Source organism: Zalophus californianus, chromosome 12 (assembly GCF_009762305.2).
Source record: "Zalophus californianus isolate mZalCal1 chromosome 12, mZalCal1.pri.v2, whole genome shotgun sequence".
In the NCBI taxonomy this organism is placed as follows: domain Eukaryota; kingdom Metazoa; phylum Chordata; class Mammalia; order Carnivora; family Otariidae; genus Zalophus; species Zalophus californianus.
In genome coordinates, this window is record NC_045606.1 from 16,638,709 (window position 1) to 16,652,349 (window position 13,641).

At 38.5% G+C, this 13,641-nt stretch overlaps 1 protein-coding gene across 2 annotated transcripts in view; it reads right to left on the reverse strand.

The window, feature by feature from the left end:
- Positions 1–1,582: 1,582 nt before the first annotated feature.
- Positions 1,583–13,641, reverse strand: part of SLC26A4 (solute carrier family 26 member 4) — a 48,963-nt gene continuing 36,904 nt past the window's right edge. For both annotated transcript variants that reach the window (XM_027573041.2, XM_027573042.2), the window contains 6 exons: positions 13,014–13,109; positions 12,190–12,420; positions 8,759–8,813; positions 7,552–7,697; positions 5,183–5,266; positions 1,583–2,325 (listed from right to left, as the gene is read on the reverse strand). In XM_027573041.2, coding sequence (XP_027428842.1) covers positions 2,302–2,325; positions 5,183–5,266; positions 7,552–7,697; positions 8,759–8,813; positions 12,190–12,420; positions 13,014–13,109 — 636 coding nt within the window. In that variant the 3' untranslated portion in view covers positions 1,583–2,301. The remainder of the gene's footprint in view (positions 2,326–5,182; positions 5,267–7,551; positions 7,698–8,758; positions 8,814–12,189; positions 12,421–13,013; positions 13,110–13,641) is intronic.

A 13,641-nucleotide genomic window follows, 5' to 3' on the forward strand; every position in this document is an offset into this window, starting at 1 on the left:
CTATAAAGGATACAGCAAACTGATGGCTGATGAGAGTAATGGCAAACTTAAAATGTAGCATTTTTATTATATTTAAGAGTTTTGTTCAAAAAGGATGCATCAGAGTAGTTTGAAAGGATACTTTACATTTAATAAAAAATATGTGCAAATATTTCCAAATGTACATGTTTGATTTTTTTCATTTGTTATTGAAATTCATATACAAACACTGGAATCTTATCCTATAGGTTAAAAACATAACAAAGACAACTTCAATTTCAAGTAAAATCTCCATTGACAATACAGATTTAAAAGTATGGTTACTATTCACAAAATGCACAGAAAAGACAGTATTCCTAGAGTGTGCTTGGGAAGCAAGTCAGACTGTGGTCTTGTCACAAGTAGACCCAAGACTTTACAAGACTCTAGCCTTATTGTAAAATGGAACTTTGATATTTCCTTCAACTAATTAAAAAAAAGGGGTAGTGCATATTTCCTCTATTAAACAGAGGTATTCATCCATTTTCTGCAAGACTGTTATATTCACTCTTAGAAGATTTGTCCTGTATAGGCAGGTATTGGTGTGGAAATTGGATAATATTATAATCCTGGTTAGGCTGTTCCCAACAGGGGAGACATCTGTCCTAAATCAGTGAAGGACAGTACAACCCATAAATGAAAGAATATTGTAACATTGCAATCCATTGCAAGTCACTCAAATTCCGGTACGCAGAATAATTTGGGTAAGGGGAAATGACAGGGATGCTTTTAGTTAACCAGTTTGATATGACCACTGAATCTGTCAGAAGTAGATAACTTGTTTCTGATTGTATTTAAGAAACAGAAAGATAAGACATGCTGCCTTTGGATAGCCAAACACATTTGGAAATTTCACACATTTGTGCCAAAGGTACAAATCTCAACCAGGCAAAATAGTATCTTAGTTGGCGACCTGAGTATTTCTTTCTCCCTAGAAATTAAGTACAACTTTACTCACTTCAGTGTGAAATACATGGAAATAGTCCTCAGGACTAAAGACTATATATTATATATAATACCTAGAAAATCTTTGGCACTCAGGAAAGATTAAGTAAAAATAAAAGATATAAAATGTTCTGGTTTAAAATATGGATTTTTAAAAACCTAAGTATATTTAATGTGTATATTCCAAACCAACGTTTTTCTTTTGATATTAAGCTCATTTAGAATGTTCTGTCTTAAAAAACTCATTTTAAACACAGATTTATATAAGGATGTTCACTTTTTAGATTTTTTTCTGGAAAGGTAGTCAGAATTCTGTTAAAGATCACATTTTTACATGCTGCTAAAGTTTTAGAGAAAAATATAAACTCAGTCATATCAAAATTTTTGTTCAACACATTTTTTGCATTAGATTTTAAATAGACCATACCTCTATAGACCTATACATGATGATCATTTCTATTAACTAAGATAAATGAAAGCTGCATTTTTAAGCTAGAGACAGTCTGTCATATATTTTATTTGATCTTAATTGTGATCCATGACTATTATCATATCAAAAAATGATTTCTACAAACCACAATAATCTTATTGCTTCGCTTCTCTGAATCCATGTTTCTAAAATAGATCAGCCTGGTTCTGTAGCTTTTAAGTGAACCTTTTTTTTCTTTTTTCTTTAATTTTGAACTCTGGTTACATATCTGGTCACATGTAATCACACTGATTATTAAGTACTAAGTTTGTATTTTAAAAACTTTGTTGATGTATTTACTAAAAGTGATTTTTGAAGACTTTTCTTGATAAATGTGTTAATAATTAAATTTCTGCATTTATTCAGTGTAGCCCTACAGTGTGACCAGTGCAGCTCATGGGTATCAAGGTCAGTCAGAAATGGATTTCCCTTTAGGATAATCCTTCCTGATTTACCTGCCTACAGAGACTGTTGGGGCACACTTAGCCCAACTAAACAGAGGTACACCAGTATCCACGAGAACACTGTTAGCAAATCTGTTGTGGGGCGGGGCGGGGCGGGGAACAGCAGCATAACATCAGCAGATCTGGACATGGCTAAATCACCTGGATAATTCTCCTCACCATTTTGCACATTTTAGAGGTAGGCTATTTATTTTATGAATAAAGCCTTTTAAAAAATTCTTAATGGTTCTCTTTCATTGGTTAAGAGGTTAAAAAAAATTGAAGAGGTTAAAACATCAAATGGAAAGAGAATGAGTGTTTCAAGTCCAAAGAAATAGTCAATGCAGAAAATGTTTGCATAGAATGACATCGGTGGGTGAATTTTGCCTTGCAGTTCTTGCTTATAGCAATCTCCTGAGCTGGCTTTCAGGAAGCAAGACTACGCATAGCCTGTGGAAACAAAGGGGAAACAAAGTGTTCATACAAATGAATTCTCCTTTAGTCTACATGCTCTTTGTTTTTTACAAATATGATTTGATAGTTTGGGTTACTCACATTACTCTTCTTAGGTGTAGGGTAAAAACTTAGTTTTGTAACTCATTCTTAGATTTATTTAAAAGCAACAAGCACTATTTATCGAGCACTTTACTATGTACAAGAGTACATAGTACTTTTACATGCATCCTTTAATTTTCACAACGCTGTGAAGTATTACTATTTCCATTTCACATGAAGAAACTGAAATGAAGACATGGTCAGTAATTTTCCCCGGGCTACACAGCCAGTAAGTATTAGATTCAGGGATGGCACACATATCTGTCTGATTCTAAAGCTCATACCCTCTACATCTGATAATAATGATGGATTCTATGTTGGCTAATTGAATTTAAATAATAAAAAAATAAAAATACAGCTCATACCCCCAAAACCACTCCACTCTACTCCTTTGCTACCTACAGGAACCCTAACTGAATGATCCTTTTATCTGTTACCTGAATAATGATGCCATTAGTTTATGTGGCAATCCGAAAATACTTCTGTAATGTGGCAAGTTCTTAAGTTCCAATTGTTTTAAAAGATTTTATTTATTTGCCAGAGAGAGAGAGTGAGAGCATAAGCACGGGGAGTGGCAGGCAGAGGGAGAAGCAGGCTCCCCGCTAAGCAGGGAGCCTGATGTGGGACTCGATCCCAGGACCTGGGATCATGACCTGAACCAAAGGCAGATGCTTAACAACTGAGCCACCCAGGCGTCCCTTTAAGTTTGAATTTGATGAGTTTTTACTCAACTAAGTCAGCCTTATAACCACACTCATAAACTACTAAAGCTGGAAGTACTTCTATGCTCAAGAATGACATTCCCAGGGGCGCCTGGGTGGCTCAGTCGTTAAGCATCTGCCTTCGGCTCAGGTCATGATCCCAGCGTCCTGGAATCGAGCCCTGCATCAGGCTCCCTGCTCAGCGGGAAGCCTGCTTCTTCCCCTCCCTCTCCCCCTGCGTGTGTTCCCTCTCTCGCTGTCTCTCTCTGTCAAATAAATAAAATCTAAAAAAAAAAAAAAAAAAAAAAACGAATGACATTCCCAGACTCACTAAGCTGGTGGACTAAGGATGCGGGACCTCTGATTTTCACCCTAGCAATGTATTTTCTCCACAAAAATCTCTGCCTGTCATCCTCACTGCCTGATTATACCATAGGGGTCTGAATACTATTCTTCTCGACACCTTTTATCCAGATCTGGAATAAGGCAGAGAAGGCATGCTAATCAGATTTGCCTATGACACCAGTAGGATGGATAGTTAATATGCTGGGTGATGAGTTCAGAATTTGAAACTAGATCAGTAAACTAGGACCAACAAGATGTAATCTAGCAAAAATATGTGTAACCCTGCATTAGGGTAAAAAACCAATTACATAACTATAAATGGGGAGCCTAGCTGGGCCATAGTTTGTGTAAAATGACCAAGTTTTTAGTTGGCACCTGCTCAATAGAAGCCAAGATTTTGAAGAGTGCCTGGGTGGCTCAGCTGGTTAAGCATCTGACTCTTGATATCAGCTCAGTTCATGATCTCAAGGTTGTGAGAACAAGCCCCCTGCATTGGACTCCATGGTCTGCAAGAGTCTGTTTGAGAGTCTCTCCCTCTCCCTTTGCCCCTCCCTCCTGCTCACTCTCTCTTTCTCTCAAATAAATAAATAAATCTTTAAAAAAGAAAAAAAGAAGACAAGATTTTGATGTGGGTGCAATGAAAATAAACACATTTTAAAGTCGCAGTAATAGACATATTTTGACAAGATCAAGGTCGATTGTGGTTGTGTAATTTCCATGCTGACCTAACTCCACCTGGGATTTTGTGTCCCATTCTTGACAAATTTTGTGCCCATGAGGAATAAAGGGAGCTAGAGAAATCTAGCCTGGGGTAGAGTCTGTTGGACCCCCGAGAGCTACTCTCAAATATGTAAGGGCTGTTCAGTGGGAGGGCTTGTGTTGCTAAAGAAGGCAGATCTCAGTCCACTGGGTAGTTATTAAAGAAAGGCTGCATCTAGTTTTGGAAGCAAAACTAACACTTGGAGACATCCAATCATGTGACAAATTCCCCTGAAAAGCTATCAGCTGCCAATATCTGGAAATGTTCACACACAAGCTGAGTGTGATGAGGGATGGAGTAGGAGAGATTTCTGCAGGGGCTAGGATGTGGATGTCTTGATATTCCAAGACATCTTTCAACTTTAAAATTCCTATGATCTTCCTTTGTTGGTCCCATTTTACTTGGTCGTGGAGCCACAAAGATTCAGTCAGATACATTTAGGTCAATGTCCCTAGGAAGAATCTGATGTCCCAAGAGCATCAGAAATACATGGGCTGTCTCAAATGGAGGAAGTGGCTTGTTTACCATTATCAGTCAGAGGAAGAAAGTTCCATGAGGTTCCTGTCCCTCACATAGTTCTCCTGAAGCTTATAAAACTCCTGGGTTAGAAATTCCCTCAATCTACCTTTCCCCCATCCCACGATCCTCAGGTGGGGAAGGAAGAAGACATATGCAGAGGCTTAGGTATAAAATCAGGACCAGTGTGTTGGCTGCTTCCAATCACTGTGCCTATATGTCTGGGGCAAAAGTTCCCCAAATACTTAATGTCTTCAAGGGACAATTCTTGTTTTCCATTTTCCCCTTTCTACGAAGCCATCCTTTTGGTATATTTTTAAAAATAATTTTCCCTGAATGGTTTTAGTCAGACATAGTCACTATTTGTATTATGCTATTCAGTCAAGGTTCAGTACAAATTATTTTTGCTGAAAGGAAATAATGATCATACCTCATCCTGGACATCAAGTTCTTCTTCAATCAGCTCTGCTTCCATTAATTCAAGAGGATCTTTACAGTCTTGGATGAGAGTAATCTTGACCAAGAGAACAGAAAATATTTATTGGAAAGACAATGACATCAGCCCACCCTGATGCTCCTCTGAAAATTATTTGAAGCTTTGCTGGTGCTTCTCATCTATAGTCTCCACACCGCATAATCCTTTTCAGCTTTCTTGTTCTTCTACATTTCCCACCTCAGGATTTTTCCTCATACTAATTTTTCACATTCAAGTGTGAACTGGCATGGCTCTCCATTGTCTCAGCTCCTTCTCACTTCTCTTCCCCAACCTCTGAAGTGTGTACTGCTTCCAGAGTCACCCTGTCTGCCTAAATGACTCAGCAGTCAATTGTGTTTCTCCTTCAGTGGCGGAGCTGAGAGCACTTAGTACCCCATCGAGCATGCAGTGAGTGCCCAGTGAAGGGCTTGTGACTGATGGCAAAAAGCCGTCCCCAGCTGAACTGGATGAAAATTAATTTCATTGGAAATGGAAGCCAGAGTGTATGGACCACACAGGTTGGTTGTTCGGGGAAGTTCTGCTTTTTAGCACTAGTATGCAATTTAATCTTCCACACAGAGGAGACCAATAACAATTTGGGCCTTGGTTTATGTATGAAGGATACTTCTAAAGCAACTCCAGATGTGTATCAAGGCAAGGGCGGTGTTTCGAAGTGCTTTTGAGTGACTTTTCATCTCAGAAATAAATAACCCAATTCTCTTTGCTCAGGGGGAAATGCATTAGAGACTCAAGTCCCTGTGCAGATGGTCATGACATAAAAGTTAGGGGACAGGTAGAACCACCAGTTGAGGCTATCCTGGGATAATCCTTGTGATGGTCAAATAAAGGGACATGGGGGTATGGGGCTTTGTGCTAGACAGTGAGGGCACATACAAGTAAAAGTTCCTGGTGTGACAGGTCATCAGGATTGCTCAACCCTCTCTACCCAGTGAACCAGTAAGTGTATGATATAAGCGCTCAGTGATACTCAGTCTAACACTTGTTCAGGGCCAAAAAAATATCCACCCCCGCCACTCACAAGGCCTCCCTGTTGGCAGACAAGATTGAGTCTAACCCTGGAAGGGGCACTCTTGGTCAGTGGTTTCTGCAGCATTCCTGGCCTGAGACCTTGAATCAGAAATAGAGTAAAAACAAATAACGAAACAACCATTTTCATGTTGAGAAAGAATTTGACACCTCACTTCTAAATACTTCCAATGTGAGGGTTTTTTTTTTTTTTTTAGATACTTTGTGTGATCCTGCTTTGTTGTTACCTATTGGTTAGAAAATTTTAAGTTAGAAAGTTTTAGAAAAAGGTTTATGAGTTTTCAAAGATCAGCATCTTGCATGTAGCTTGCTTGCTTTCTTCTTCTTTTTTTTGAGATTTGTGGTTTTACTACTTTTTTTCTTTTATGTATTTCAGATCCACACCTTGGTATTTAGTACTAATATTTTCCCCAGCAGCATTAAGCAAGAGCTGAAGAAAATAATGCACTATTGTTTTCTAAATTAATTTTACTTCAAACATCAACTTCCAATCTACAATAAAAATCTACTCATCCTAATTTTTAAAAAGAAGGAACCAATTGAAAATATAGTACACTGTGTCACTGGACTAATTACTATTGTTATTTTATAAGTATTTGTTTTAGTTGCCCAGATTCACTGTCAGAGAGTCTATGAAAGAAGAGGCTCTTGGACCAGGCCCAATGACCCAGGCCAGTGACCTGTCCAATGACCCAGTCTGGAATGCTCGGCTCTCTGGGGGATATGTCTGGAGAGTTGACAAAATAGGGAGGCTCATGGGAAACCAGGGTCTATTCTATTTTGTTGGAAAGAATTAACTCCGGGCTGATTCATTACTTTTCTTTTTTCCTTTTTCAAAGATTACTTATGACCTAATGGATCCTATTTAAAGACATTTACCATCGAGATTTTCCAGATGGCTGAAGATTTAAATTGTACTGTGCATCGTATATACAAATCACAGAAAATCCAAGATTCACCGCCTATATTCTAAAAAGGCATTATTACAGCTAATGCCTATTTTTATTGGTAAACCCATGCATTATAAAATTGATATGTATCAGGTACTACCAGGTGCTTTCCTATAAACTATCATATTTAGTCATCATATCAACCCAGTAAGGTAAATGTTTTTACTCCCATTTTAATGATGAGAAAAGTGAGGCTCTGAGAAGTTAAGCAGGTGGCTCTAAATCCTAGTAGGCTGGGATTCAAAACTAGATTTGTGCAGTTTTTGCTCTTTACAGAAATTGTGGTAGTTTAGGAAAGATACCTATGTAGAAAGGTTAAATGTTTACCGTTTCTAAAATGGAATCTTGACCCTCTCGAGATTTAACCTGGTTCTGTAGATGGAGGACAGCATCATGGACGGTCAAGAAGAATATGTCCTTTCTAATGTTATCATTAAAGAAATCACACTTCTCCAATTTTTCTATCAGATGATCTTCAAAAGAAAGAAATAATGTTCAGTCTCTAGGAAAGCACGTTTTTGTAACATCGGCCAATACTAAGTTTTGTCAGCTCCTCCTTTTAATTGTTTTCCCCTCATTTTCAAAACGTGACCCTGCTCTAAACTGGCTGAGTTTCTATTCCAAAAGCACATGGAATGGTTGTACCATACTGGTTGCTTTAGACAGCCTTGGTTCCTGACCACCTTGTTTTTGCCAGTGTACCCATCCTCAGGCTGCTAGGAGCCTGGATGCTAATGGCTCACAGCTGGGCCCTTCTCTGAAGAATTTCCTTGGCCACCAGTTTATACCCCAACCTTGGGTGGCCTGCAGCCCTTTACTGACTGATATGGGGGTAGAAAGACCGGCCTGCTTGCCTCAGGAAGGATAACCCCGTGACGCTCTTCCTGCTGTGTACCCCCTATGACATCAGGCTCAGGTAGACTTCTAAAACCATGTCTTTGTCCAGCCTCTTCCATTAACCCCTCTGGAACTTCTCAGGCATACTCTCAATAAATCACTTGGGCAAGAATCCTTCTCAGGGCCCGCTTCTAGACAACTCAGCCTAAGCACTAGCATTTTCCTACATACATACACTTGTGCACAGACAGACACAGACTCAGACCCTAGAGGATTCTCTACTTCTAAGGGATCCAAATCATCCCCATGGTAAATTTTTCCCATTGACCCTGCACTGCTGTCAGGACATGGCTCACCAGCTCTACTAAACAAATTGGAAGTAATATCTTTCCAGGTTCCAAAAGGCCCTCAGAGGGATTGCACAATGGGTAGAGTTTCTGTTTGTGGCACTGAAAAATTCTGGGAACCAGTCATTGTAAAGGTTGAAAAACACTGTGACTCTACTTAATGCCACTGACTTAACTGTACACATCAGCGTGACTAAAATGGCAACTTTCATGTTATACATCTTTTACCCCAATAAAACATAGTTTTAAAAAAAAAAGGGCTCTTTGGACATTATGCACCCACATTCCAAGGTAGAAGAAAGGGCTTAGGAGATAGTCTTAGAGGTAGATATATTTGTACATGCACTTACCTTGAAGGGATGCAAAGTACACATTTACATCAATTCTGTGAAATTCTTTGACAATCTAAAAATGTAAAAAAGAATTTGTAACAGTGAGTGACTTTATCTGCCCATAATTCAGTAGCATTCCATTACTTGCTCAGGAGAAACGCGGACAATTTCATGGTTAAGCAGGACTTCGAGGAAAGTTGATTATTGGAGAAAAGTTCGTTCTTGGAAAACCAGAGAGGTTTTCTCTGACCTACAATGATGGTAGGACTAGGGATGAAAAGGCCATGTCTCCAGAGGTGGCAGCATCTAGCACACAATAATAGCACAGTGCTGGACAGCACAGAGGTGCTTCAACAATATTTGCACAAGAAAGGGAAGATAATACAGGAGGCTTCCTAACATAGCCCCTGCTGATTGGAGACAAGAGTATACATTTGTTTCTTTGAATGGAAGACATGTAAGTATGGATATGTGGCCACTGGATGCCAAAAGTAAAAAACTGACCTAAAAAGTCCTCTGTATTTTGACTCTATCATTGTGAATGTCCTGATTGTGATTTCTGTATTCTAGTTTTACAAGATGTTACCATGGGGAGAAATTGGGTAAGGGGTACATAGGCTCTCTCTGTATTATTTCTTACAACTCCATGTGAATCTACAATTATCTCAAAATAAAAAATTTAATGAAAAAATCTAGATACAGCCAAAGAAATCTTGAGAAATAAGAACAAAGCTGGACATATCACAATCCCAGACTTTGAGATATACTACAAAGCTCTAGTAATCAAAACAGTAGAGTACAGGCAAAAAAACCAGACATATAGATCAATGGAACAGGATAGAAACTCCAGAAATAAACTCACACTTATATGGTCAATTAACTTATGACAAAAGAGGCAAGAATACACAATGGGGAAACGACAGTCTCTTCAAAAATGGTTTTGTGAAAACTGGATGGCTACACGCAAAAGAATGCAAGTGGGCCACTTTTTTTACACCATACACAAAAATAAACTCAAAATGGATTAAAGGTCTAACTGTGAGACCTGAAACCATAAAAATCCTAGAAGAAAATATAGGCAGTAATTTCTTTGACATCGGCCATTGAAATATTTTTCTAAATATGACTCCTCAGGCAAGGTAAACAAAAGCAAAATGTAACTATTAGGACTTCCTTAAAATGAAAAGCTTTTGCACAGCAAAGGAAACTATCAACAAAACAAAAACCATCAAAAAAACAAAAACAAAACAAAAAACCCAAACCCAGCAACCTACTGAATGGGAGAAGATATTCACAAATGATATATCCAATAAGGGGTTAATATCCAAAATATATAAAGAGTTTATAGAACTCAACACCCCCACACCCCCAATAATCTCATTAAAAATGGACAAAGGACCTAAATAGATATTTTTCCAAAGGGGACCTATAAATGGCCAACAGACACCTGAAAAGATGCTCAACATCACTCATCATGGTAAATGCAAATCAAAACCACAATGAGGTATCACCTTGTCAGAATGGCTAGTATCAAAAGGACAAGAAATAACAAGAGTTGGCAAGAATGTGGAGGAAAAGGAACCCTTGCATGCTGTTGATGGGAATGTAAATTGGTGCAGCCACTGTGGAAAACAGTATGGAGGTTCCTAAAAAAATTAAAAATAGAAATAACACATGATCCAGTAATTCCACTACTGGGTATTTATTCACCCAAAGAAAATGAAAACACTAATTCAAAAAGATATATGCACCGCTCTGTTAATACCGTAGCATTACTTACAATAGCTAAGATATGGAAGTAACCCAAGTGTCCATCAATAGATGAATGAGTAAGGAAGTAGTGTGGACACATACACATACACACACACACACACACACACAAATACTACCGAGCCATAAAAAAGAATGAGATCTTGCCACTTGCAGCAACATGATGGACAAACAGACACATAAAAAGATGTTCAACATCACTCATAAGGCTAAGTGAAATAAGTTACTCAGAGAAAGACAAACACCGTATGATTTCACTCATATGTGGAATTTAAGAAACAAATGAACAAACAAACAAAAACAAAAAACCTGAGAGTCTTTTTTTTTTTACCCCAGAGTCTCAAATCCAGAGAACAAACTGATGGTGGGGGATGGGTGAAATAGGTGATGGGAATGAAGAGCACACTTATCGTGATGAGCACTGGGTAATGTATAGAATTGTTGAATCATTATATTGTTTATCTGAGACCAATATAGCACTGTATGTTAATTATACTTCAATAAAAATAATATAAATTAGTAAAAATTTAAAACAAAAAACCAAGACACAAGAACTATGGGCAATAATAAAACAGAACTTGACATTTCTGGGGGAAAAAAAGTCAAGACCTCTACACAAGTATAATGTTTGGAGATATAGTTGCCCTTACAGGATTTGAAAGAACTATTTGTTAGGTGTGGAAAATATTCTGGCATTAAATAAGTTACGACTCTCCCCAAAAGTAATTCATTAAACCCTTGGACCAATACAATCTACAATGGAGCTGAGCCACAGATGAGAGTGAAATGCACAATGAAGAACAAGATTTATGTCTTCATTTTTGTTCTCAAATGAGTACTATAATAGCCAGGCTTTCTAAAAGAACTGGAGTAGAAACTGCCAGCATATTCTTGAGCTCTTCTCTCAAGTATAATCACTTTTCTACCTTACCAGCCTTGTACCCACATCGCAGAATCATTGCCTGCCCTTGCCGAAGTAGCCAGGAAGCCCCAATTAAGCTAAACCCCAGTTAGGGGTCACTGCCATACTTTTTTAACAGACTTAAATTTTTTTTTTAATTCCAGTGTAGTTAACATACAGTGTTATAGTAGTTTCAGGTGTACAACATAGTGATTCAACTGTTCAATATATTACCCAGTGCTCATCCTGATAAGTGTACTCTTAATCCCCTTCACCTATTGGGGTCATTTCCATTTATTACATCTGATTGTCAGTGCCTTGAACCTGTTTTTCTCTCTGGCCCTCTTAATACCTCCCTGAAGCTTCACCTAAATTTGACCCCTCTAGTCAAGTTGACACACTGGTTAGTCTATTTCAGAGCACTTCATACAGTTGGTTTTAAAAGGTTACTTAATGTTTGCTTCCCCTGTTTAGTCCCCTCATAACAAACCCTGTAAAGTAGGTACCATCATTACCCCCATATTGCAGATGAAGAAACTGAGGTACAGACAGATTAAGCGACTTGTCCATGGTCACACTGCTACTAAGTAGTGGAGCCGGGATTCAACCCCCCGTGTGGCCTCACAGTCCATGCTTTAAAATATTGCACTCTATTGCAAAAGCATTCCTCTAGAAAAATTACAGATCCTACAATCGTCCCTTTGCAAGACCAGGTAACCCCTATCATATTACTACTGCCAAAGCTCCAAATCTATAATCCAAAGCACCAAAACCTTACCATTCGCAGTGATCTCACTCCAACAACATCCAAGAAAGACACAGCTCCACAGTCAAGCACGAGGCTATGGATTGGCACTTTGGGAACATTCACTTTGACTGGAAGCTCAGAGTTCCAATCCACTTGAATTTCTATTTCCTTGGTTGGGATATCAAGGTCTTCTGGATCTTCAATATCTTCGTCAGGCTCAAAAGCATTATTTGATGAACCAGCATCCCTTATAATGCCATTCTAAACAAAGAAAACACTGCCAACTTAAGTGCCAATGACTGGGGGACATCTTTCAATGATTCATCTCAAATTACTTAAAAGTCCTATACACTGTTCCTTGGCAAGCAAAACATCGAAGGGGTGAACTCTTAAGGAATGAGATTTACCTCAGTCCAAACTGTGATGTTCCCTAGGAAGAAAAATGGAAGAGCAGAGGAGCCAGGAAACTCTTGATTTCTGGAAGATTGTGGAACTTGGCCAAGAGATACATTAGCAGGAGAGTCTGAATAAAAGGTAATAGATCTAAAAGTTTATGAACTTAACTGTCTTCTATTGTATCGAATTAGCACTAATTTTGTTCCCTTCAGTAAAAATAAGGTTTATTTCTTGATGGGAAAAAAGAATCACACCCTGAAAAATCACACCCTGTGTTTCCAGAGAGTTCTGCTGATTTGTAAATTCTCTCCCATTCCCTCTTGCCTACAAGAACAACTCCACTGTCTCCTTGTACATATCTGGGTACCAAAAGGAATAAATCTAATTTTGACTATCTGCTTTCATTTTCATCTGAGCAGGGAAAGAATTTAACAAGGAAAAGAAAGATGTCACCTCACCTTTGTTGCTCTTAATTGTCCTTTTTTGATGAGTTTCTGTATTTTCCTCAGTGCTTTCAGCCTCTTATTATATACTCTAATGGCATCAAATCCAACCTTTGGAAAGAAATGTCAAATTACTTAAAACGTCTGGTTCCTAATGCTCATTAATGGCAATTGTTATCTGGAAAGGCTGTCTCTCAAGTGATATTATTCCTTGAGACATCCTGTCGAAAAAGAAATTCTAAGGTCTGGTGGAGGTCTCCCCTATCAGCCCTACCCCATCTACCCAGAGAGTCAGGAAAGATATTCTCATATTGAAGGCTCTAAGCCGGTAAAAAACAAAACCAAAACCAAAAACAAACAAAAAACAGCAAAGAATAACCTCTTTAGCTTTAAGTCTGTGTTAACAAATTTGCTTGACATCACAGAGCCCTTTTGTTATTGCAAAATCACATCGGACCATTCCTGTGAACCAGTTTGCTCTAGACCCCACTCAGGAAAACACTGATGTAGTGACTTAGCATCAGAGCCTGACATGGCATTCAAGACCACAATTTCCTGCTGACATATTCCACTTAGACTTTTTACCCTTTACTCCAACTGGGCAAATACCCCCCTCCCCCAGCCCAAAGATGTGTACCTACCT